The sequence below is a fragment of the Hypomesus nipponensis genome, chromosome 27, assembly GCF_054491055.1.
Source record: "Hypomesus nipponensis isolate SF chromosome 27, ASM5449105v1, whole genome shotgun sequence".
In the NCBI taxonomy this organism is placed as follows: domain Eukaryota; kingdom Metazoa; phylum Chordata; class Actinopteri; order Osmeriformes; family Osmeridae; genus Hypomesus; species Hypomesus nipponensis.
Window position 1 is genome coordinate 13,102,093 of NC_140387.1, and position 26,408 is coordinate 13,128,500.

General features: G+C 37.9%; 1 protein-coding gene across 4 annotated transcripts; it reads left to right on the forward strand.

The window, feature by feature from the left end:
• On the forward strand, positions 1–26,408 carry syk (spleen tyrosine kinase). 4 transcript variants are annotated; one of them, XM_084694011.1, is made up of 15 exons: positions 1–217; positions 6,921–7,390; positions 8,275–8,435; positions 9,650–9,788; positions 10,016–10,094; positions 10,358–10,395; positions 10,864–10,908; positions 11,317–11,388; positions 12,936–13,017; positions 13,302–13,461; positions 17,054–17,263; positions 18,678–18,867; positions 19,733–19,873; positions 24,045–24,157; positions 24,444–26,408. In XM_084694011.1, exons 2-15 carry the CDS (start codon positions 6,989–6,991, stop codon positions 24,514–24,516), a joined length of 1,905 nt encoding a protein of 634 aa, XP_084550137.1. In that variant the 5' UTR covers positions 1–217; positions 6,921–6,988; the 3' UTR covers positions 24,517–26,408. The 4 variants fall into 4 exon arrangements, with proteins under 4 accessions (XP_084550137.1, XP_084550141.1, XP_084550142.1 ...); XM_084694015.1 differs by having other exon boundaries at positions 12,939–13,017; XM_084694012.1 differs by lacking the exon at positions 1–217 and adding an exon at positions 260–333.

The following is a 26,408-nucleotide window of genomic DNA, read 5'->3' on the forward strand; positions in this document are numbered from 1 at the left end:
ACAGACTTAACAGAATGTTTTCTTAAGAATGTTCTCTTAAGAGAATGTAGTTAACAAGTTGTGGCTTTACTGAATTTGGCCGTGTCTTAGTTCCTGGTTTTGCAATCAAATTTGAATTGACCTGATCACATCCTGCTCAGCCTGTGGCAGTTGAACATGGTCGACCTAGTAAAACGTCATATGCAACAGCAGAAGTGAAGCAACAATCTTTTACAAGGTAGGTTCACTATGCCAAGCAATGTATATTTTAGTGGTTTGAGTTGGTTTGAGCAGTGTTCTGGTCAACATTTGTCCTTGTTGTGATGAAGCTTGCTTTGGAGTTTTAAAAGACTGGTAAGAGACAGTACCTTGGTACTATGCTTTCACAGAAGTATATTGATGTTTTGCTAGAACTTTGTTGAATTGAAATTACAATTGCTATTCCTTTGCAAAATCTTGAAGTAAAACAAACCAACAAATGTTAGACCTAGACAAGAGACAAAAACAGGGAAAGTTGCTTGATTATAACCACTGCCCACTAGCGTTGAAAAATACAGTATAATAAATTATTTGGTTTGTTTTTGGTGATTTCATGAAATACTTCTTTGATTACCACAAAGTCTTTTATGCACTTGATATGTGAGCATGTTTTCATCGATTCAATTGATCATGCCACATGAAATGCATGCAAGTAGATTAATCTTGGTGGGTTCTTGGTTTTGTTTGATGTTTTATACATAGAAGAGATTTATAGTAAAATACACTGAATAGGAAAATAGAATAGGAAAAAATGTCTCTCTGTGATCAAATCTGTAGTATAGTGAAATTATATTTTCAAAGCTTTTAACTTCTTCAAAACCTTAAAAAATCTTTTTTTATTTTTAGTTTCTTTTTCTTTACTGTTGTCCTATCCGATATTGTAATCTTTGATCTACCGTATCCATACATGACCGAAATTGTATCTCTTCCAAGATTGTTTCAGTTTGAGGACAAATTGAGGTATGTTTTAATTAATGTTGTTTTAGATATATTTGAGTTATTATACTGAAAGCTCCTGCCTGTTTGTATATTAGCATACAACTTTGTATGTTAGACACATAAAAAGAAGCATGGAAGAATTATGGATTAAGACAAAACACCAAGAGATCCAACAGAATATAGTTTCATTGCATGAAGTCTGCTTTGCATAAAGCAATGATATTTGTTGAATCATACAATGTCTTGGGTGTTTTACCATATTTATCATCATCATAATCTCCCCTTCCCCAGATGAGTATTAGACTCTTAGGCCCACTCAAAAACAAGTACTTTAGTAACACTTTACATTACAGTGTCCTTGTTACAGTATCATTGTATAAGTATGTACTGTGTAATAGGAAAAGTAATGTTACCAACATGTCATTAATATACTTTATAACATTTTGGGGAACAGACTGTAATTACACACTACATTTATATGTGCCACCAAACATCACTCTGAGCACCATTCTGCTCTTTCATGTGGTTCTAGTAAGGCTCTCTCCAATTAGTGTAGACAGTATAATATATGTCTTTATTATATCTGTATATACATTTGACTTAAATGACAGTGCATGATCAGTAACTATTACTTCATGTAATTACATAAAGTACATCAACAAGTTACAAAATGTGATACATGTGATAAATGTGATTCCAAAGCACAATGCAAAAACCCTGAGACAACAAGAAGGGTTTGCCTTTCGGTTCAGCTGCTGTTTGAGCATTCAACTGCTCCCAAATAGCCACAAGCCTAAATTCTCAGGATTCACATCCATTTCACTCCATATCAAAACTAAATAACCCAACCACAGAATACAGTGTCACAACATGCCTTCTGGTTTTTATATGTATTAGTTACTTCTCTAAAAATCAAAAGCAGACGAGAGGTTTTATTGTTAATGATGTTGCTGGTGGCCATCCTTGTCCTAACAACATGGATTCCTTGTCAAATTACAATTAATAAGGACTTGCACTGAGGCATAACATGTTTAAACATCAATACACCGATTATATGCCAGTTACAAATTGTTCATCATACAAGGTAAAGTTAGATGATTGTTCATGTAAATAACATTGTTACTTGGGCTACATACTTTTCCAACAATATTTCCTCAAGGAAGGTTTTGAAGGAAGAAATACTTTGAAACCTAAATATTGATATTCAATAAAATTCTGTAATATTGCAATATTGCATAGAATTTTTCCACAGTAGGATTCTAACTTTTCTTGAAGTATTATTTTTGATACAATTGCTGTTGATTAAGTAGAAAAGTATTCTTAGAATTTTTGATTTAAATCTTCACACACCACATACTTAACCATTCAGTTTTAGTCAGTACAGTATTATTCAGTTACGAAGAAGTCTCATGATCTAACGGATCTAGCATTTTAAAGAATACAACTCAGCATAGTGCTTATGTAATATTGTCTTCACAATCTATATTGTACACATGTGTGGCTCATGTGTTGCTCAATACCAGCAACCTTTACATTAGGCCTATACAAAAGCCTTCACCCAGTTAGTACTTGTTTGCTAAATGCAACCACATTTTTTAGGTCTTTCTTACTAAAAAGCTGTACTTTTGTCTGTTTATCCTTTGATGACTGTTTGAGAAGTCTGTCTGCAACAGGATGTCAACCTTCCAGTTCCTGCAAGTTGTTTCTTTATATAGTTTAAACATACAGCACATTTTTATTATATTTTGTTTTCTTTTTTTAATTTTCTTGTTTCTTATATTTTGTTTTATTTGTCACTTGGGTCTATGAAATGGAAAAACAGGAAAGTTTCATGGTCAACCATAAAAGCAGGACACTGTTGTGAGATAAATAGCCAATTTTGAAATAATATCGAAAAAGTTGGAATATTTCTATATTTCGATATAAACCAACAGCTTTCAATAAATCACAATACACCAGGAAATCAAATCATATATCTCAAAATTTATTAGGGGGAGTTTTTTCCTCCTTCAAAATAGGGTTAAATATAAAGCTCACAATGGAAGTTAATGACACAGTATTTTAGTGGTTAATACATTATACTCTATGTACTATATTTTGTTGTGTTTTTAAGTAGTAAGTAAGTAAGTAAGACTTTATTTATATAACACATTTCATACAAGAATTGTAGCTCAAGGTGCTTTACATAAAATCAATAGAAACAATAATACAAGTAACAAAAGTAAATCTATAAGAACAATAATATAACTAATAAAAGTTGTAAAACCCTTTTGAGATAAAATTACTTAAATGCTTTGGTAAAAACGTAGGTTTAAAGAAAAATGTCTAGCGTGTTTGCTTTCCTAATATTTTGGGTAATTTGTTGCATAGTTTTGGGGCTTAATTGGCAAAGGCCGAATCACCAATCTTCTTATGACTGCTTCTGGGGACCTCTAATAGGCCTGCATTTGATGTTCGCAGTGTTCTAGCTGGTGTGTAGTTTATAAGGGAGTTAGCAAAGTAGCTAGGTCCTTGTCCATGTAGAGCTTTGTATGTGAGGAAAAGGACCTTTAAGTCAATTTTGAAGGTAACAGGGACCCTGTGTAAAGTGGTTAAGACAGGACTAATGTGTTCTATCCTTTTAGTTTTTGTTAATAATCTAGCTGCAGAAAGCTGTAGTCTTTCAGTGGTTTTCTTGGGAGGAGTCCAGTAAAGTGCGTTACAGTAGTCCAGCCGGCTGGATATAAAAACATGAATTAACTTATCTGCATCATTTTGTTTTATGAATGGTCGTACCTTTGCTATATTCCTCAGGTGAAAGAAAGCTGTTTTGGTCACTTTATTAATGTGAGAGTTACACAGAGACTCGTGGTTTAAGACAGGGGGTTAAGCCTCCTAGATTCTTAATAAGCATCTCTCTTTTGGATTTGGGGCAACATAGTAGGACTAAGGTTTTCTCTTCATTTATTTTAAGAAAGTTATCATTCATCCATTTGTTTATTGCCAACAGGCAGTTGGTAACGGAATTGATGGCCGTTCCATCGTTGGGTTCAGTTGATATATATAGTTTTGTGTCTTCCGCATAGCTATGGAAATCTATGTTATGTTCTCTGATTATGTCGCCAAGTGGTAACATATAAAGAGAAAAAAGTAATGGACCTAGGCAGCTTCCTTGAGCAACCCCGTAGTTCTTCTCATGTTTCTTGGACCTATGGTCCCCTAAACTAACCTAAAAGTTCCTCCCTGTGATATATGATTTCATCCAGTTCAATACACTATCCGTGAACCCAATAAGCTTTTCCAGGCTATTAATTAGGAAGTTGTGATCAATGGTATCAAATGCTGCACTGAGATCTAACAGGATAAAGATAGAGACTTTATTTGCATCAGAGTTTAGTTTCAGGTCGCTAATTATTTTGGTGAGAGCAGTTTGCGAGACTTCCAGGATGTTCTGTTCTTCAAGAAAATAATTTAATTGGACTAAAACTATCTTTTCCAGTACTTTACTAATAAATGGAAGGTTTGATATTGGTCTGTAATTTGCAAGTAGACTGTTATCCAATTTGGGTTTCTTTAATAGGGGCTTTACAACAGCTGTTTTGAAGGCATCTGGGAAGACGCCAGTTCTAAGGGATGTTTTTATAATCTCTAGCACCGGACCTGAGACACTATCAAACAGTCGCTTAAAGAATGTTGTGGGTATAGGATCAATATCTGAGGTTGTGGAGTTAGGTTCGCTGACAATTTTGGAAAGTTCACTAAGTGTGATACAGGTAAATGTGATCATGGTTATGTTGCAGAATCTACTGATGTCAGTTTCGACCCCACTATTAATAATACTAGCTCTGATCAAAGTTATTTTGTTCTTGAAGAACAAAGCAAGCTCTTCACATGTAACTGCAGTGGTGGAGAAAAGAACTATGGAATTTCTGGCATTTTTTGTAATAATGTTGGAGAAATCTTCTCTCCTTGCTAGTAGGTGAATGAATTATGAAATTCAACTACAGGTAGGTTCAGTAATTTCATAACCATCAAGAGCAACCATCCAAAAAAGGACATTGTTTTCATATCGCAGTATTTAAGTCAGAGTGTATCCTCTTTGTAAGGGATATCTGATTACATGCCTGAAAGATCAGATAGGGATTGTTTTAAAGGATCCGATTGAGCATGTTTTACAGCAGCACCATTGACTGACAGCCTTATCTGTATCTGTCCCCAGTGCTTCTCCCAGACACTTTTCTGAAAGGAATTAGCATAAACTATTCACTGCAAGTTGCCCCAGCCGATGAACAACTCATACATTTTCTCCCTTTACCAGTTGCTTGGTTACTATTGAGAAGTGGTCTGTGAAGAGAATAGGTATTTTCTCAAACAGTGCATGCTTAAGATATGCCTACATCCCTCCATGTACGTATTCTAGCCAATACAGACAGGAACTTGAGAAAGGCAACATTTCCACAACATCTTCTCTCTGAGAATTAATTAGATTATTTTCTAAAAATCATAACACATACTGTAATATGGATGCTAGCCACTATGAATATGATGGCTTGGTCTTAGTAAACTTTAGTCTTAGTGAATGTTTCAATAACATTTAGATAGTTGAACATACTGTATTTTTTATATTTTTTTTACAGAGGAGCTCCATAAACAGCTCACTGGCAAAAATATAGTTTTAATTATCCCACCACAAGACTAAATTTGTTTTAAAGCACAATACCTTGTGCATATCAACATATTCCTTAGTGTTGGAGCTAATATCTGAAATATAGATTTAACAACACACACCACACTTAAATTTTACAGTTCGATTTCATTGATTGGTCATAATATGGATATGTTGTCTACATTAATATAGACCATAGCCGTGCCCATGGTATATATTTCAGACTATGTTTGGTTTCTAGTTCTTCTAGTTAAACATACAGAATGTGCTTACTCTTTTTCTACATTTCCCTATTTCTAATCAAATAACAGTTAGCTGAATAACCTTTCCAGTTACCGTGTAGCCAGCTTAGGTAGCTAACACTGTGTGGTGATGTAAAACTTACCCATGGTTTTACCTCTGGATGATCTCCTCATTCGACAGGAAACCTATCCTTGACTCTTCGTCCATGGTAATGTGAGAAATAAAATGTTCAGTGATAAAGTGAAGTCGGTGCCAGTTCGCGGCAAATCAAATATTATTTAATGGTATTTGGGGGGTTTAGATATTTATATGTATTTGTCTTGAACAGTCAACACTGCACGTCTTTGTCACCTGACAGAGCCAAACATACCTGCTGCATTTCAACTTCATATAGTGCCAGATTGGGGAGATAACTGAGCCGCAGACAGACGCTCACTTGAATATATTAACATGGAGAACATGTCAATTAGGTACCATTTACTGTAAGTAATAAAACACAATCCTCCACTGTCAATCGATCGATCAAATATTTGTGACGCTACTCCTTAACGGGTTAAACTGACATTCGCGAGCTCTGATCCGAGTTGAACTTTGGATTTTTGTGTTTCAACACCCATTGGCACTTTTCTTGATGTATGAATATATTTACCGTATTCCTCACCTCTCTTTCACCCACCATCTCTGGAGGAGGGGATCCCTCACTGAATTGTTCCTCCCAAGGATTTATTCAATTTTTTTCTTAAATTAGTTTTTTTCTGGGAGTTTTTTCTTGTCTTCCTTGAGGGTTAAGGCTGGTTGAGGGGCAGTTCTATAGATGTATGTGAAGCCCACTGTGACATTGCTTGTAAAAAGGGCTATACATTTGCACACATTTGATTTGATTGAATTTCAATCTTAGCCATAGAGTACACAACCAGCACATAACTTACTTGGAAGCATTCTTTGCTTCTGCACAAGCAAGAACTTAAAAGTGATGAGTGTGAGTATACTGTAGGTCCTTTGTCTTCTATCTCAAAACCCTTGAAGCACATTTGAAATACATTTAACATTCTTGTCTTTTTGATGTGTTTTTAAGGTATTCATTTAAAGAGACACCGAGCTTCTATCAGACATTTCCAGAGCAACCAAGTTTTAGGACCTACAATGGCTGACAAAGTAAACATGTTGCCCTTCTTCTATGGCAACATCACTCGAGAGGAGTCAGAGGACTACCTCCATCAAGGTGGCATGGCTGACGGCATGTACCTGCTGAGGCAGAGTCGGAGCTACTTGGGGGGCTATGCCCTGTCTGTAGCCTACGGGCGCCAGTGCTTCCACTACACCATTGAGAGGAACCTCAACAACTCCTACGCCATCGCTGGTGGTAAAAGCCACCCAACCCCTGTGGATGTAATTGACTACCACTCTCAGGAGTCTGATGGGCTGGTGTGTCTACTGAAAAAGCCCTACAACAGGCCCAAGGGAATGCAGCCCAAGGTCGGCCCTTTTGAGGACTTAAAGGAGAAACTGATCAGTGAATACGTAAAGCAGACCTGGAACCTCCAGGTTAGTCAGAGTACCATATTTGCTACTACAAACATTTGCTGGGGTAAGTTTGTTCCATGACCAAGACTATCTTGGACAGTTATTTCATAAACAATATGTGCGGCTAGAGAATGTCACGTAACATCTTGGATAAAAGAGTAATAAACAACTGGAGTGGTCTGAATTGCAGTCCCTTGTCCCCAACATTCTGCTTAGATGGAGGGTTCTAGGTCAGTGGTTCTTAACCCTGTCCTCAGGGAACCCCTATCCTGCATGTTTTAGATGTTTCCTTGCTCCAACACACCCGATTCAAATCAATGGGTTGTTATCTAGCTCTGTAGAAGCCTGGTAACAAACATGCATTTGAATCAGGTGTGTTGGAGCCAAGAAACATCTAAAACATGCAGGACAGGGGTTCCCTGAAGACAGGGTTAAGAACCACTGTTCTAGGTAGTGGTGTGGTCAATTATATGTAATATGCAAGCATACACTGAATGCCCACAAGGATATCTTGTATGCCCATTTTAAATTGAGCAGTGATACATGAGTGGTGGATGGAGGTAGGGAGCTGGATAATTTAACTGTAACCCTAAAAGATGACATGCCAGGTACTAGGAGTACAGTAGAAGACTAATCATCCCCTTCGATATAACCATTAGATCTGAGGCCATTGAAAGGAATATACTGTTAATCCTAACCATCAGTTCTAGCCTTCAGAGTTTTAAAACTGTACAGGGCAACAGTCTTCTATGTCAGGGGAAAATAATCAAGTCCATAAAAATGCCTCCACTTAAGTTCATCGCAAGAGCCCATCACACACATCGCAAGAGCAGCTAACACTCCTTATCCATTTCAAAACAACACAATGTGGACTGAGATAAAGGGTAGTTTGTGGTTTTCCTCAGGGTGCAGCCCTGGACCAAGCCATCATCAGCCAAAGGCCTCAGCTGGAGAAGCTCATCGCCACCACCGCTCATGAGAAGATGCCTTGGTTTCACGGTGCAATAACTCGTGAGGAGTCTGAGCCACGCCTACAAAGCGGCTCACGCACCAATGGGAAATTTCTGTAAGCTTTAAGCCTCATCTAGGCCTATTGTTTTTTGCATTTCTAGTTAAAAATATCTGAAATAATTGGAGTGGAGATTATCAAAAATGTCCCCAATAATACTAAAAAGTGTGACTTTGTTATATTTTTCACAAAATTTGATTAGCTCTTTTAGATAAAAATGTGGGGATTGGAAAGACACACCCACTCTCAAAACCATACCCCTGTCTATTTCAGTGATGGCAGTGGAAGAGGATGAATATTCTGTGCACATTAACATGCATAAGAACATGGCTTTTGCTTTTTCCTTAACTTAGTTCTCATAAAAATGTATTTGCCCAAAACATGCATTCTGGCATGACATTCTACATGATACATACTTTTCAGTTTACTTTCTAGAGCGTGCTTTTCTGGGCCAAGACCTATGTCTATGATAGACTAGAAAGCTACAACCAAGAGCACAAAAGCACAAAGTGGTAAAGTAAAGGCCAGAGACACTTACACACAGACATGCTGCCTTTGAGCATTGGGAAGTATTTATAAAATATGAACCTTGTGCTGCAGAGCACTAACACTTGCCTAGGCTGTAGAGAGAGAGCGCACTGTGGTTTCCGCTGTGTCAGTTTGCAGAGGACTTCCTGGAGTGACCAAAGAGCAGGCGTGAAAATAAGTTTGAATGCTTTATTGTCTGTCTTGAGAATGTTCTAGAAGAAAGTTTCTTTATAGAAGAAATACAAATGAGTAAATATTTCACTTAAACAATTAACTGTTTGTGCTTATAGGACACAAAAAGATTTTTCTTTTAAACTAGCACTAATTTAGCATAAACAAATCCTTGCCATTGACAATTTATTTAACATATTACATGTGGTTAAAAGGTTTCAAATTTTGTATGTAAAGTTAAGACACCCCCACCTATATCACCTAGAGATGCTGTACATTTATGTCTTGTTTGACTGTGGAGTAAAGATGACTTATCTTAACTGGTGTCCTTTACATATATACAATGACCTACAAACCTATACAATGCCATTATGTATCTGTGCCTGGAGCCAAGAAATGCATTAAAGTACCAAAGTTGCACTCATCTGTATCTAAAATACAGATCACCTTTACCTAGTAAGCAATAACGTAGCTCTAGGACACGTTCTCTATACACAGAAAGTGTGCTTTGTCACCCTTTCTCCCTCCTTTGTCACTGTGTTCTTTCATTATTTCCTATCCTTTCTAAACAGTATTAGACAGCGGGACTTGAATGGTTCCTACGCCCTTTGTTTCCTACACGGAGGACAGGTCATGCACTATCGCATTGACAGAGACAGGACGGGCAAGCTTTCCTTCCCAGATGGCAAGAAGTTTGACACGCTGTGGCAGGTCATATTGTTATACATATTGTCTCTTCCAAATCCACTAAACTCAACTTGTGTCAAAAAGTACATATCTCATTCAATAATTAATACCCACAGATGAAGAATATGATGGGACAAAAAATAACATTGTACTGAATGTATACAGTTGTCTTAAATACAGTACATTTTGATTACCTTAGGTGCTTTTTGCCCCCCCCCAAAAAAAACAGTTTGACTTGCTTTGTATCCTAGTTAGTGGAGCACTACTCTTACAAACCAGATGGACTGCTTCGCGTGTTGACAGATCCCTGTCCCCGACCAGAAGGAAACGGTACTCTTTTTTACATGAATTATTAATTTAATATCAATTAAACTAGATATCACTATGTTATGTATAAATGTCTTCTTGTGACGTTCAGTTTACAAGTAAGTTAAACATAAAAAAAAGTTGTTTAAAATAAAATCACATTGGAATCAAATTAACTCTTTTGCAAAGTACCTATATGGAATATTGTGGCAGGATAAAATGTGTATATGGATGTAGGATCATTTAAAGAAATATTTTAACAAATATGTTCTCTTCTTGTTATGCAGTGGCTATTGGCCGACCTCCTCTACCACGGGATCACCCAGTAAGTCTTTCCCAATGACTGTATATGTGTTTGTTTGGCCAGTGCGAAAAGTCAAAATCTGTATGTAAGGAAGTGAGTGAGTGTTGCTTTCTCAAAAATATCAAGGACTTACTGAAAAGAGGAAATTGTAATTGTATGTGCCTTTCATTAACTACATTTAAAATAAAAGTGTCAAGCACACAAACACGCACATGCCATTCACAATAAAAAATTAACAGTATGTTTATAGCATCGACATTATCCACGAAATAAGCAGGACTCTCAACACAGTTACACCATTGCCACACCAAACTCAACTTTACCAAACACGACCTCCAACTAATTTAGCAATTAAATTAGTTTATTGTACCGGTTTGGAAGATAAATAAAGGTTCCCCCACCATTATTTTTGAGGCAAAAAAATAGTTTCTGCCAATATTGATCTTTCTGATTGCACATTGCTGACACTATTCTTTGATGTTTTTCAAGGTTGACAGTTCTGGTATCAGTTCTCAAAAAGCTTTTCTGTTCCTAGTAAGTAAAACTGACATTGTGCCATCTGTTGACATATTTACAGTCAAAGCTATGGATAAGTCAAAATAAGTGGGTTAAAAGCTGGGTAAATAGCCGTGCTTGTTTTTTTCTTGCATGAGATATTTTGCTGTTGAAATTAAGTTTTGACTCAGTAAACTTTTCATAAATAGCTGTATTACTTAAAAGTTACTGTATAATGAAAGTAAAACCCTTTTCTGAAGTGTAGGGACCCCTAGTATGGATGTGACAGAATTCTATTTTTGCTGTAATTACTAATGATAGCCAGGAACTGCATACATTACAAACAGACCCTTTCCCTGAACAACTTAACCGCTGTACCTCACTTAACCAACATATACATTAACAGTCCTTAACATTCATGATACTCTCTGAAATTGTGATTTCTAGCAAGGAGCGACAGGTGGAATGCTCTCCAGACTCAAATCCTACACCTTACCCATACCTGGGAAGAAAGAAAAGGTGCACTAACACACAACCCCCCTTCCCCCTTCCCCACCCCTGTGGTACATTGGGCAATATACATCCACCTAACTCTCCAAAGTGTGGTTTTGCTCAAGTGTGGTTTGCTATTTACTAACACACCTGTGAGATTTACCTTGCACTCTAATTTCTACCGTCTGTTTACTACCCTTCCCTTTTAATTTGTATTAAAGGTGATGACAGACATCCTCATTAGTATAACTATTGATTGATTGATTTCAATTGAAGATGTCAATTCTAAATACTTTTTTTTTTATCAGGCCCTCTGTTTATAAACCAAGACAAATGTTGGTCTTGAAAACTCATTCTTCAATACTTCTATGACACTATCTAGGCTTTCTCAACTTAAATTTAGCTTAGACTTAGGATAGTCACAAAGTTCAATCATCATTTTAAGTATCATCATTATGCTATTTTGTGCATTCCAAGATAAAGTTACAAAGTTTCATTGACTAGTAAATGTTCTTGAGTAAATTGGTCTTCTGAAAATTATTAAAACCTATATGTTTAGTTTGAAAGCATATAGGTTGTAGGGCATGTTGGGTTGAAGGGCATGTTGTCATTAAAGGTCACTCACAGGTAGGATTTCAGCACACACTGACATTGTCTATTGAAGGGAATGGGTTATACTGTATGCCTGTAGTCTACATAGACTTCTTTGGGCTGGAATGCTAACCCTTGGCTACTATTATGTTCCCTACTTGTCCTTCAGTTGCATGTATACAAATCTAGACCTCTGCATTAAAATAATTTATATACTACTATGTGAATCAATTACCTTTTAAATTTGATACAGTCTTTTCTCTTTCATCGACACCCATGTATTATAAATATATACATTTGAAAATTCAAATTACATAAATGTCTGATTGATCAATGTGAATTTCAATCATAAAATTTCACAACATAGATGTGTTTTATAATGTGTTATACAAACACCTTAAGAATACTTTCTCATGGACATGAGTAATAGGGTATCAGGCTTTCCTCCAATTTCAAAGCATTTTATTTGAGTCAGGGGGTCTCTTACCAGTGGGAAAGTTCAAATAGGAAAAATTATTCTATTGGCCAAAAATTGGGGGAAAACATTGGCCAAAAATTAGTGATTTTCTTCATGTAGGCTGAGTATTACATCATATTATTAGTAGTACATGCTCAACCTATGATATGCCTGAGGAATATGATGACATCATAATCTCAAGTGAAATGATGCTGATTTTGGAAAAAGGCTGGCTTTCATGCATGATTGCATGGTAATTTAAGTATTCTTAAGATGAACAACATATTATATTATTAATATTATGTACAAAATAAAATAAAGATGGGTGTAATGTCATTGAAAGAAAGAGAGTGAAGGATTGGTATCATGCTTTAGAAGGAAATAATATTTTGCATTTTTGCTTGTGTTTCATGCATTTATCAAATCATTTTTGATAATGTTCCAGCAGAATTAATACTATATATTATTACAATATATTTGCCATTATATGTCATATGTCTTCTTAAACTTGTCTACTTTACATTAGCAGAGGGAGACACTTAACAAAACCACAGATAACCTTAACCCTTATGAAACCAGGGTTCCTAATAATCAGGGGCTCAACAAAGGTAAGTAATGAGAGGACCATCATGTTCAAATAAATGTTGCTCTGGGCTATACCTGAGATCTATGTTTCAAAATATATTATTTATAATATATTTATATTTTATATATTTATAAACTATAATATTATATATTATTTTATATATTTATAAACTGTTTAAGGAACTAAGTACTTGAAAATGTGGAGAAAAAAGGTTCCCACTATTCCCACTTTAGGGATTACCTATTTCTGTCATTGTAAATCAACTATCATAGTACTTTAAGGCGGTGTGTGTTGTGTGTTCAACAGAGGCCTTGCCTATGGACACAGAGGTGTATGAGAGTCCCTACGCAGACCCAGATGAGCTTAGGACCTGCACCGTAGACCGCAAACAGCTCTTCCTAGAAGATGGAGAGTTAGGTTCTGGGAACTTTGGAACAGTCCTTAAAGGCGTCTACAAGATGAGGAAGTGGGTAACCTTGAACCATAAAACACAAACTTACTGTATGATGCAGAACCACTGCATTATAGCACCTTCTTGTGGTGATTTTGTATCACAGTTTTTCTCAATTGCTTTGGTTCATTTCTTGAAACAGTAATAACATTTTCAAAGCTCTAGGTGCATTTGTCAGAATAGCTTATATCGTATGGCACAACATGAAAGCTAACCTGCAAAAGGTTATTTGATTTGTACTTTTCAGTTTTTCCTCAATTGCTTTTTTTTCTTTGTCTTAACATTCTCTGACCTATAAGTGCAATCGTGCAGGTTGGGACATCACAACATCTATTTCATTACTCTGTCACCTGGCAGGTAATTTGGCAATTTAGCAGACATCACAAACCATGTCATAGATATTTACGCAATACATATTTACCATGTCAACTGACATGACATATGGGACGTCACATCACCACTCTCTTGCATGTCTGCAAAAGTTTGTTTCTCACCCAAACATTTACTTCATGCTTCAAAACTTATTTTACAAATTTCCCCCACATTTTACACATTTTACATGTAAAGTCATATATACTGAACAAAAAATTGCCACAACATGCCATCCATGCAAAAATGAAAAGAAAAATATAGCTGCAAACAGCGATGCGGGTTCCTCCGCAAAATGGCAAACTATTGTAAACATGTACACAGTAGAATATCGAGACTTGGACAATAAGAGAGCAAAACTACATTTGGCCAACAACAATAGGCTGAACGGGGATTTGAACTCATGAGCGTAAGGTTACAAGTTAGTGTCTCTAGCCTCTCTGCTACACACCAACTGCTGAGTTGTCATGATTAGTAAGACTGAATATTAACTTTCCATTGGTTATTGAAACTCTTCTTGAGTTGATCTCTTTCCAGACTCTCAGTCAATGCACAACGAACAATAGTCATTTGGGCAACTGGGCTAGGGAAGAGCTCATATTCAACTCCTTGCGTGAATAGCCTGTAACAGGACAGTTGCCGACTCTCTGGTCACATTACAACTACACAACATGCACAATCAGGGTGACCAACAAGATTATCTTAACTAACCAACAATAACATTACAAAACATCTAACTGAACGAACACAACAACTGAAATCCCTGGCACGGCTTTTGTAACCAAACTATTTTCCACAAGTCTTTGCGTTGTTTGACATGTCGCACTGCATGCTGGGTACGCAAGGGTGCTGACGCTGATTACCTAGCTCTGCTACGACTGCGTGATATGAGTATTAGTTTTTGGTCAGCTTTGGGACAAAGGTTAAGAAACGGTTGACATTTCAAGGTGAAATTGCATGAAATTGCGCATGGTATTTCAGAAGGATGTCTGACTGTTTAACTAAACAATTAATCAAAATTATGACAGGCCAAAAGACTATGCCTAGGTTCGAACCTGTGACTTTGCACTTTATAGGACACTGCTTCAATACATTGAGCTACCCGCAAGGATGAGAATATGTGGTCAGTTTTTGTATTCAAAAGAAAGGTGTTTCTCCTATAGCACGGATTGTTTGATTCGGCCCAAGTTTAAACAGCTGTAATTCAATGATATTTGACATATCAAGGTGAAATTGCGCATGGTACTTCAGAACGATGTCATCCTGTTTAACTAGACATATATTCAAATTTAAGACAGACTCAAACTGTGTGGCAGATTCGAACCTACGACCTTATACTTTGCAGGTAAATCATGTTCAGTTACTGTACAAAAAAGTAAGCTGTTTCTCCTGTGGTAAGCGTTGTTAGATTCAGCCAATGTTGAAACAGCTCTAATTCAATCATATTTTGACATACCAAGGTGAAATTGTTTATGGTACTTCAGAGAGATGTCTGATGATCAATTTACTTCATTCGAGCTCATTTGGTTGTAAATCTAACTCTACCATACGTAGACTCCAAGTAGCTAGCTACTGTTGTAAACCTGGCTTGTTTTGCAGTGGTTTACACAGTCTCACTTAACAGATGATCGGAGTGTTGTTATGGGCTCAAATAAACACTCATTGCTATGTTTTACAACCGGAGTATTGACCGGAACACTAGAATCCGTTCTGTCAACAAAAAAAATAGTTTTGCCTCTGACAGGTTATGAACCTACAACCCTTTGTTTATCAGCACAACATCTCAGCCAATTTAGCCATTGCCAGATCTGAACTCTTGCCATGTTCAGTCATCAACTGGATGATAAAATAAGATGTTTCTCCAATGGCAAGCATTGTCAGATTTGGTCCAAGCTCAAACAGCTGTAATTCAGTCATATTTTTACATATCAAAGTGAAACTTTGCAGGGTACTTCAGGGTGGTGTCATCTTAAAGCCTATTGGGTTTTTTAAAAACCATCATTCAAAATTACATTCGATTTAGTGACACAAACTTATTGAGGCAATGTGGACATTTACATAAATACACCCCTTTCAGACATTTTGTATTTGATTCAACTGTCTTAAGTAAGATTTTTTAAATATGTCAATGATACATATCTGTAAAAATTTCAAGTCAATTTCACCTTTTTTGTAGGAGGAGATCTATTTTGAAGATTTTCCCAAATTATCACTGTACAGGAAAATCCATCATGGTGGACCTTATGGGTCCTTGAGGCTTTTTTGTTCCTCATGAAAATGAGGCATGCACACCAAGTTTCAGAAGAATTGGAGCAATGGGGTGGAAATGCAATGACTCTGAAAAGTGGACATTTGGGCGTGGCCTGTGGCGCCCCCTATGGTCTGATGTGGGCTGGTCTGTGTTTGGGCCGTAGTTGTGGCATGTTGTATCAATATGCTAAATTTCAAAACTTTTTACCAATGTGTTCATGAGATAAATTACAAGAATAAAAATAAATATAACTGCAAGCAGTAATGGCGGATTCCTACAAACATTGCGAACCATTGAAAAATGTTTATTCTTGACAAATTGTAACTAGAAAAATTAATGCTGCAGAATTACCAATGGGATACCAAATCTGAAATGCAATACCATCCAGATCCACAAGGGCCTTTATTTCAAACCAGGAAGTGAAGGGAGGGGGCTTGGTGAGCCTATCCATTCCAGAAAGCCTTGTATCTTTGTGCTTTAGGGCGTGGCCTGTAGCGCCACCTATGGGTAATGGTGGGCCATTTGTGGTTCGGTAGTTACTCTTGGCCTATACTATCAATGTTTCAGGATTTTTACCATTGCATACAAAATCGGAAACGCATTTCCTATTATTGTCCGTCGCCCAAAAAAGTGGAAAAAAAGTTAACCAATGCGCCCAAGAGCCTGCGAGACAAGATTATGTCATTTAATTGGCTGAAGTGGCAGAGTCAGAAACACTCCGTGAATCTTGACTTGCAGAAAGAGAGCTGTCAGTAGACTGACACGGTAAACTACTAAATACTCCAGGAAATAATAAAGCCTCTATATGTGTATTTCATTTGGTCTCAGCATTGATATTTTTGACCCTTTTGTGTTTTTTCAGCACCCAGAGAGTAAGAAGCTAGAGCTAGCAAGGTCGTTGTTACAATAGCCTAGGTGTTGGCCAGGCCAATACTGAGAAGCTCAGTGGACAGTCAAATTTCAGCAGTTCCCTTCTTTCCATCCCAGGACAGAGAAGCCGGTGGCAGTGAAGATCTTGAAAAATGATGACAACAACCCGGCCGTGCGTGATGAGATGCTGAGGGAGGCCAATGTCATGCAGCAACTGGACAACCCCTACATTGTCCGGATGATCGGAATCTGCGAGGCCGAGAATCTTATGCTGGTCATGGAGCTTGCAGACCTGGGACAACTCAACAAGTTTCTGCAGAAGCACAAGTAGGTTTCCTTGACTGTACTTGTAGCACTTGTCTTGGGCTAGTATTAGGAAAAAGCACTAAATATCTACCTAGATTCGAAGGAGAGGTAGGCCTAAGACACAGAATAAGTTGAACAAATGACCAGTTTATTGCTTCACACTTGGTCATGCAACAGTCACAATATGGACAGTTTAAAATAAAAAAGAAGAGTAGATGTTTGAGATTAGTAGAATTCTTGTAGAAGAAGTCTTCTTTTCAGTGTGTGAGTGTGTGTATGTACAGTTCCCAGGATATCATCCGTTCAGTCCATGAATAGTGTGTGCTTTAAAGTTCCGTTCTGGTCCAGGTCTTTGTGTATTGTCCCCCTAACTACCTGTCTACCTGACGGCAGGACTGGGTTTGATGTTTCAATATGCGAATCAGGTCCGGATTATACGGTAGGCCACACCGCATCCACAATCTGGGTTTGGCTCGCCATCTCAGCATTCAGGTTCATCTGGTGTACATAAAAACCAATCGGAGTTTCCTGTATAAAATTATTGTATTCAACACTTCAGTTGACGCTCAATTTAGATGTCTAATTGGAAAATATATCTTATTAATTTGATAACAAGTAAATTATAGTAATATTTTGAGTGTTTAATGTTTTTCTATATCAAATTTCGGGAGCTTAGTTCTTCACGTGTCTCATGGGGAAATCTTGAGAGGAATAAGGGATTTCTTATTCGTGGGGAGTTCCCTTGAACGGAACGCATACTGCGCCCTCTTTAGGCAATAATTGGTACTACCTTTGACGTTAGTAGCCCTAACTTCATGAGGGTTACATACTCATTACCAGAGGCATTCATCCAAACTTTTCAAGGAGACTGAAATACAGTAACAAGAAAAACTTTAAAAAACATCGTTATCTAGGGGAGAATGACACTCTGCTAGCCTACTCAAGTACAAAACCCTAGTAGAATCTTCCTTTATCCTTATTGTACTCACAAAGGTTGGTGTCTAATGTCTCATTACAGATTAATACAGTTATTGAACATGATCTTAACTCAGTTGTTTAAAGCTGTACGAGGTAATATTATAAAATAAATAAGAAAGATTAGTGTAACCAACATGTTTAACGCGGACAAAACTTTTCACTTACCTTCTGTACTTTTTAAGATGAAGTAACACTTTAATAATGTATTGGTTTGGGTACATTTGGGTAATCTCCCATGTCACATCATACCTCTTTCAAGTAACCCAAAAGTCACATTTACCCCACCACCACCACCAACAACAACAACAACAACTTTCAAGCCTAACCTCTCTTTGCTCTACCACCACATCACTGCAGTGCTGTATAATGTGTTTTAACACAGTAAATTATTGTATTCACCATTCCTCTTCCAGCATATTCCAGATAATGTATTGGTATTTAATGGTGCTTTTCTTAGGCAGATCTCCATTAAGAACATCACAGAACTGGTGCACCAAGTGTCTATGGGCATGAAGTACCTGGAGGAACACAACTTTGTCCACAGGGATCTTGCAGCCAGGAATGTGCTCCTTGTCACCCAACACTATGCTAAGATCAGCGACTTTGGGCTCTCCAAGGTCCTCACAGAGGAGGAGAACTACTATAAGGTCAATGAAGGGCCTTGATATATAGCATTGTATCTTTTGAATAGTCTTTGATTTGTTTTGGAATGATTGAACTTAATCATTCCTGATTGTGAAAACCACCCACTGTAAAATCAAATGTGTTTTTGCTAATTTGTTAGTTTTTTGGTGATGAAGCTGTCAAATGGTAGCATTTATGAGAGTTGAAAGTTTGTACATTAGTAAGAGGACACAGATCAAAGCTAGTAGAGTAAATGAGGAAGCAATACTGGGAGAAACATAATGACACCAGTGAAAGTAATGACTCTGGAAACACAGTTGGGCTCTGCTCAAACAGCAGGGGTGAATAAGAGTGAGTTTAGCGGTCAGTGTAACAAAGTTGAAATGGTTCAATTCACCCCTCAATATAAATAACGCCTACCCATGCCTTGTTAGCTTGGAGAAACGCAATTTTGATCGTCTGTGTAACTACTTGTTGCAGGGTTTGATTGACCAAAGCAATATTTATGAGAGGTGATCAGTTTGGTGCATGAGTTAGTGATCTCAAGATCAATCTCTTCAGGGACCCAATGAGACGAAGAAATTCTGATGATCACATTCACATCTGTTACAATTTATGGTAGAGCAAGTGTAGACTTTAGGGAGTAAAAAGTTCTAGTATTTTAAAAACGTGTCAAGTTAGACCCATTTCTGACCCACAATGCACTGTACATGCTAAATCAGCTCAAGGTGGACTGATGCTGTCAGTCACAATCTTTGTTGCTGCTTTATGTGATGTTGAAACATGAAACATTTTCAGTCAATTTGTGTCATAAAGAAATGTATTGTTATTGCAAAATTATTGCTCAATGTAGTGTAATCATTAACCTGATTCTACTTCCTCCTTTAGGCCAAAAGCCATGGGAAATGGCCAGTGAAATGGTACGCCCCAGAGTGCATGAATTTCTTCAAGTTTTCATCAAAGAGTGATGTGTGGAGTTTTGGAGTCCTAATGTGGGAGGCCTTTTCACAAGGGCAGAAACCGTACAAGGTAGTACACTGATAGTATAAATAATAACAGCACTTGCAATCATGCTTTTTTCATATTGGTGTTCAGAATCCCTCATCTATAGATTTTTAAAATTAAAAATTAAAAATTGTCCTATAAGTAAGGGATAATTTTCCCGCTTATACCATGGTCACTTTTTTTTACAAACATTAATTTATGTTTTCAGGCTTTTTTAGCCCGAAAGCTAACATTATGCTAGCAAGATTCAAAGGCAATAATATTGTGTACGGTTGACAAACAGTACATATCATTTTACAGTATGTTTGACAAGAAGATTAGCTAGCTAACCAGCCATGTCACTGTCCCAAAATCAATATCAAGATTTTCATGCACAATATCGGCCATATACTAGTAGGCTACAGTACGGCTGCAACCTGTGGAGTGAGTTGAATAGCAAATGGATGTGAGATGACCGCATCAAAGTTGACATACTCTCCAAATAGTAATTATAATTTGACAGTATGTTTAAAAACAAGACTAGCCAGCTACCGAGCCATGTCATTGTCCCCAAATAAAATCACAATTTTTTTGAAGAAAATAATAGGGCATGTGTAGAGTCGCTGCTAATGTCGTGTTGGCCACAGCCTGTCTGAATTAGATTGACTAGCGAGGTGAATAGCGAATTGGATGTGAGATGAGTGGTTACGTGACACTGCCGAAATACTAGCCTGACGTTGTCATACTCATAATTCTAGTCAGAATATGAGTCTGAGAACTCTCCGTTGGGCTTTGACTACGGGGCGTGTTTCAAACGAGCCTGGAAAACAAATGCCTCTTCGCTCAATTGGGTAGACCTACAACCAATCAGAGCAACATAATATGTTGTTTGTTCAAATTCAACTTAAGCGCTCTTTTGTGACGTGGGTGATTACGTTGCTGTTGATCATCTGTCCATCATCGTATAAAGCCAAGTCCAAATCGTATTTCATTGGTACGCCCAGATTCTGGTTTTCTGTAGTTGTTTCCCAATACGAGACCCTCCAGACCCAACTTCCCGACCAAATTTTTTTGTGGGCAGGGAGAAGCATAACTTATGCTTCTGAAAAAGTGGCCTCAATAACGTACAATAGCATATTTGGTTACTTTATTAACTCTGTTGCTACGGACGGTGAAGGGATAAATAACCTGAAAAGCTCTGAGTCTTATCAGTAGCTAAGTACCTCCACAGCAATAAAGTTGGTCGCGTTTTAATAAAGGAGGTGGGACACAACCTTATCTACCTTAAAGCAGACATATAGTCAGAGCCTCAAAAATCAATGGTCCTGGGTTTTAGTTTCATCGTCAGGTGATATAGAAACGGCTGGGTGCTCATGTGTAGCTGGACCAGCACACTACTAACCCACAAAAATTCACATATGAATAATTGCATCCCACCTTTACTGACAGTACTGCAACTAAATCTGTGGAGGTCTTTCGTAACCTAAACACAAAGTAGGATGCAGATTTCCTCCGTCGGCTTTTTGTCCACAAAATGAAATGAGTACACATACGATAGTGTTTTGGGTGGTCTCTTCAAGGCTAGGTTTTTCTGCTACATTCTTTTGTAGTCCTCATCTGTCGGCTTAATCTGTTATTCCTTATTCTGTTTTGGACACATTTATGTATCATATTTCATATTTTTTGTTCTATTGTTTTTATGGTTGATCAGTGTTGTTTTAATTTGTGGAAGAATGAATGAATTGAATGTTACAACAACGACATAAGTCTGTGCAACACAGTCCTGCAGAAAAACAGGAACATCTGCCTGTATCACAGGCACTTTTGCAGCCACAGTATATCACATGCAAAACACTGTCAGCGGCCGAATTTCTGGTAATCCAGGTGAGGTGCTAGGTCCCATCCTCTATTTGCCAACCATATCCATCCATGTTGACAAAAAGCAGCAACCTAATTGGTGTAGAATGATCACGTGTCAAACCGTGCCACTAAAATCCTATTACGCTTGTTTTAATGTTTCTTTTGTTATACCACCTGCCTGTGATGCAGCTGGTGATGACAGTTCTTCTTTGGCTTTGGTACCTACATTTCTCAGACCACAATTGAAATTCTTGAAGCATGATGCATTGAAGTATGTGTTCAACTCCACATCATCAAGTTACTTATGCACATCATCTTTCAATTTTTTTGCAGATACTTATGATGGCGCTTAGTTGATTTGTTGCCAGAGACAGAGATTCCTGGAATTATATATAGTGCAGTACCCATGATGCATCTGGTGATTCTAATGTCGGTTAGTTTATTTGGTGTTAGTTTGTAGTTTGTGGTGCAGGAATAATTTTCTAAAAAACTTTTAGTGGTTCACCTTGAGGCCTATATCAGAACTTCGCTTCTCCACGGACGCTAGTTCGAAAAGCTGTCTGATGCCTGCGTAAGTGCGTAACAGACATTTCACTGCAAAAAACCTAGAAACTAAAAAAAATTGTTGAGTTTTGAAGTTTGTAAGTCATTATGTTAGCCTGTCTTCAGAAAGGTACTAAAAGAACACGTGTGCCAGAGGTCCAAGTCCAACCAGAAACATTGGGTACGTATTGTAATAAACCTAGAATGTAGTCAGATTATTTAGACAAGGAGAATGCACACAAAACGAAGCTGCACAACGGACTTCAGAAAAGGTTCAGTCTTTATTATTAATTAGACAAGTACTTAAATTAATGCGGCTACTACCAGTTATGCCGGATAAGATCAGATTCCTAAAGGCCCCAGCAAGCTTCAATATGCCACCCAACTAACCGACTACCCCCAAGGCCCTGTTGCACTCAGGCAGGTCACACAGCACTGCAAACCACCGCAACAAATAACATTCCAACACACCACCCCGTAGGGCACCGCACACACTCCCACGGCACTGCACTAGGCACACAAGACGCCAGCCGGGCTACACCCAAACCCACCGTCCCTCGTTCACCCTCCCACCCCGGATCATAAACTGGTAATGCCGTCCGGTTAAAACGCACATACACACAGTAAGGGTTAAAAATGCCCAAAGGACAAGACCCTCCCCCGGGTCTGAGCTTGGCCTCTGGCCGGTAAGGGGAGAGACAGCAGCCACCGATCCAGTGCGCGTAGGTCCCCGCGAGTAACAAAATTTCTCCTGAAATGCATATTCTCATATTTTCCCTATAGTTTATACGTCAATGAGTGAGTTAGCAGCGCGACATCAGACAGACGTTTAGCACATATTTATGGATGGTAAATATCCAGTATTTGGCTAACATAATCCATGAGATAACGACTAGGTGAATTACACTAGAATTTAGAATCGTAGAATTAGTGTGAATTTCAATTGCAATACTATACAGCTTGTATGGGAGCATGTAGCCTGGCTTTACAGCAAACTGGGATAGCAGTCATGCAGTGACATGCTAGTCAAACGTACCAAAGCTTTGACAGCGTTTTGGGCTACATTCCTATTCTCTGAATTGGGCTATCTAGCAAGTTATTTTAGAGTCCTGCCATTTGTTCTTTCTTCCTTCATCATTTTCATCCCTATGGAATTGCGTTGCTGTTGTATTTCGTAGTGGCCAAAAATGAACGAGACTTCAGCAGCTGACGTCTGTAATTTCTTTGGAAAGAAAAAAAAAAGTATGTTTCTGGATATTTTAGACATTATTAACTGAGTAGTTCATTTAACAAGGTACAGGACACCAGACTGACATTAATAGCTCTTAACTGACATTGTGAGTGAGTCAGGGGCGTAGCCATGGGTAGGCCTGGGTAGGAACAGGCCTACCCAAAAACATCTCTGAAAAAATATGCACCGGGTGCACTTCGCAAAGTAAAGAAGTGAAAAAAAACCTGAAAAGATGCCTATCCGTATTTTTCTAGGCCTACCCAAAAATATCTTTCTGGCTACCCCTCTGGAGTGAATGTATATGGGTACGATGGGGTAAGCCCAACACAGAAAGTCCCACAGCTGTCCCCCCCAATGTTTGATTGACTATTTCGCCCTTGCATCACCAGCTGTATCACAGGCACTGTGCACTAGTCTAGTGACACAAATTCATAACAATTCCTGGCAGAACAGTCAAAGCAAATCACGAGACCATTAATTCGAGGCACACACACCTGATTGCGGAAAAACAATTTTGCCACATTATTATCTGTTTTGACAATAGCAGTTGTCTATAGCAATATCCCCTTTCTGTGTGCACAGGGGATGAAAGGAAATGAGGTAATCCAGATGATCGAAAGCGGTGAGCGCATGGCTGCCCCTCTCAACTGTCCTCCAGAGATGTATGACCTTATGAAGAAGTGCTGGACATACAAGTGAGTGGGAATCAGTACATCCTCTTCCAAATATAGCTTTCATTTTACATGACAAATTTCAATGTCAATGCTAATTAAATGTAAAAAGTACACAAAAAAAGTTACGCATTAGATTTTCCTGAAAACAGACTTCAATTTAACAGCCTTTGGTCAACGTCAATAACAAATTCAAATTCAAAAGGGGGATATTCTAAAACTTCCAGAGACATGAAAATAATAAAATATATAGACTAAAACTGAATTTTATAAAGAATACTGAACTTTTTTTTTTTATCTTATCTTGCAGACCGGATGAAAGGCCTGGATTTGTGGTTGTGGAGCCAAGACTGAGAGATTATTACTATGATATATCTCAGTGATCATTCTTTATCAGTTCATTAAGCAGTGGAGAGGGAGAATCAGTGTTAAAGAAAGAACTATTTAAAAGGAAAGAGAGGAGATAATTAATTAATTAATCTGTAACATTTTAAAACCAAACAATATGTACTTTATTTTTTTAAACTTCAAAATGTCAGACAAAATCAGAATCTAATCCATAAACTTTAAAGGTGACATGACATGAAAACTTCATTTTATGAGGTTATTTAACATTAATATGAGTTCCCCTAGCCTGCCTTTGGTCCCCCAGTGGCTAGAATTTTCGATAGGTTTAAACAAAGCCCTGCGTGTTCTTCTCCGCCTTTGACAAAATGAAGGCTCAAACGCTCTGTTTGAAAATCTCCTCCAAGTGACGTAGATACGAGAAAGGTTACCTCCCCCCTCTCTGCTTTGCCTGCTCAGATCATCTGGCCCGCCCATTAGAAACTGAGCTACAGTACCACCGTGCAAGGGCAAGTGCGATATCGGTTTTTCCTGGAGAGACATCATGGCGAGCAAACAAACGAAGCACAACAGTTGCTCAGTGCTTGGATGTACAAATGCAAGCTCAAATCTTTATTTAATTCCTTCATCCGAGCCTCTGCACAACCAATAGCTCAATTTTATTTTCGCTGGAAATGCGCCGACACAACTTCCCAAAGTTTTGCATGTCTGCGCCAAACATTTCAGCCACTACTGTTTCCTCAACTTGAGCCAACACAAAGCTGGCCTTGCTGAAATTAAATTCTGGATCATTACTAAATCTCCTTGATCAAGCTACAAAACTTGGACAAGTAAGTTAACTAACGCTATATAATTGTGTTGCTTTACTGAACATTGTTACCTACCCTTAGAATGTGGCTGTAACATTAGCTCTGCAGCTAACAGCTGAGTTACTGTTGCTAACGTCAAACCCTGTAACGCCAGTGTTGTACACTTCTTTGTTATTTGGATAACCGTTATGCTGTTGGTGTTATGGCGTGCGCGATATCCGCCTTTCCCCTCTTTGAAATTATTATGAGTGTGCACCTCTGCAAACCAGGGTGATCAGATGAGAAGGGGCAAATTCGAAGCATTTTACAGTAACGGGGCTACGAGCCAGCTGAGTTACTGTCGCTAATGTAAAGGTAGATGGCATCGTGTGTGTGTGAATACAAACGCTGTAACGCCAGTGTTGTACACTTCTTTGTTATTTGGATAACTGTTCTGCTGTTGGTGTTATGGCTCGCGATATCCGCCTTTCTCCACATTGAAATGAATGAGTGTGCACCTCTGCAAACCAGGGTGATCAGAAGAGAATGGCTAAATTTGTGGCATCTTACAGCAACGGGGGCTACGAGCCATTGCGATACATCCATTGTAAACATTAGCGCATGTTGCCGCCCATCTCCTCCTCATTAGCATTTAAAGCTACAGACACAGAAACAGCGCGTTCTGAGGAAAGCTGATTGTGGGACTACTTGTAGTGGCTATAATTCTGCACCATGGCTTTAATTTCGGGAAAGAGACTTCAGATACAGTATTAGGGGACCACTAAGGCCTATATAAAAGCATCCAAAAACAGCATGTCATGTCACCTTTAACTTTAAAATGGACCACAGCCCACAATTGATGATAGATTTTGTTTCAACTAATGCAAATTATGAGTCTGCTTTTCCGATACTCAGTATGTATTTTGAGATTTATTTTATAGTTTATGTCCCAATTATTATTCTTTATATTCCATGACTTAAATAAAGTGTATTTGTTTTAGTAGTCAATTGTATCCTATATATTCCCTTTATATACAAAAGGAAATTGATTCCTCACATGTATGTTATAAACTTACGGCTGAATATAAGATTGAATGTGTGCTCAAGATTGATAAATAAAATGTGCGTTATTGCAAATTGAA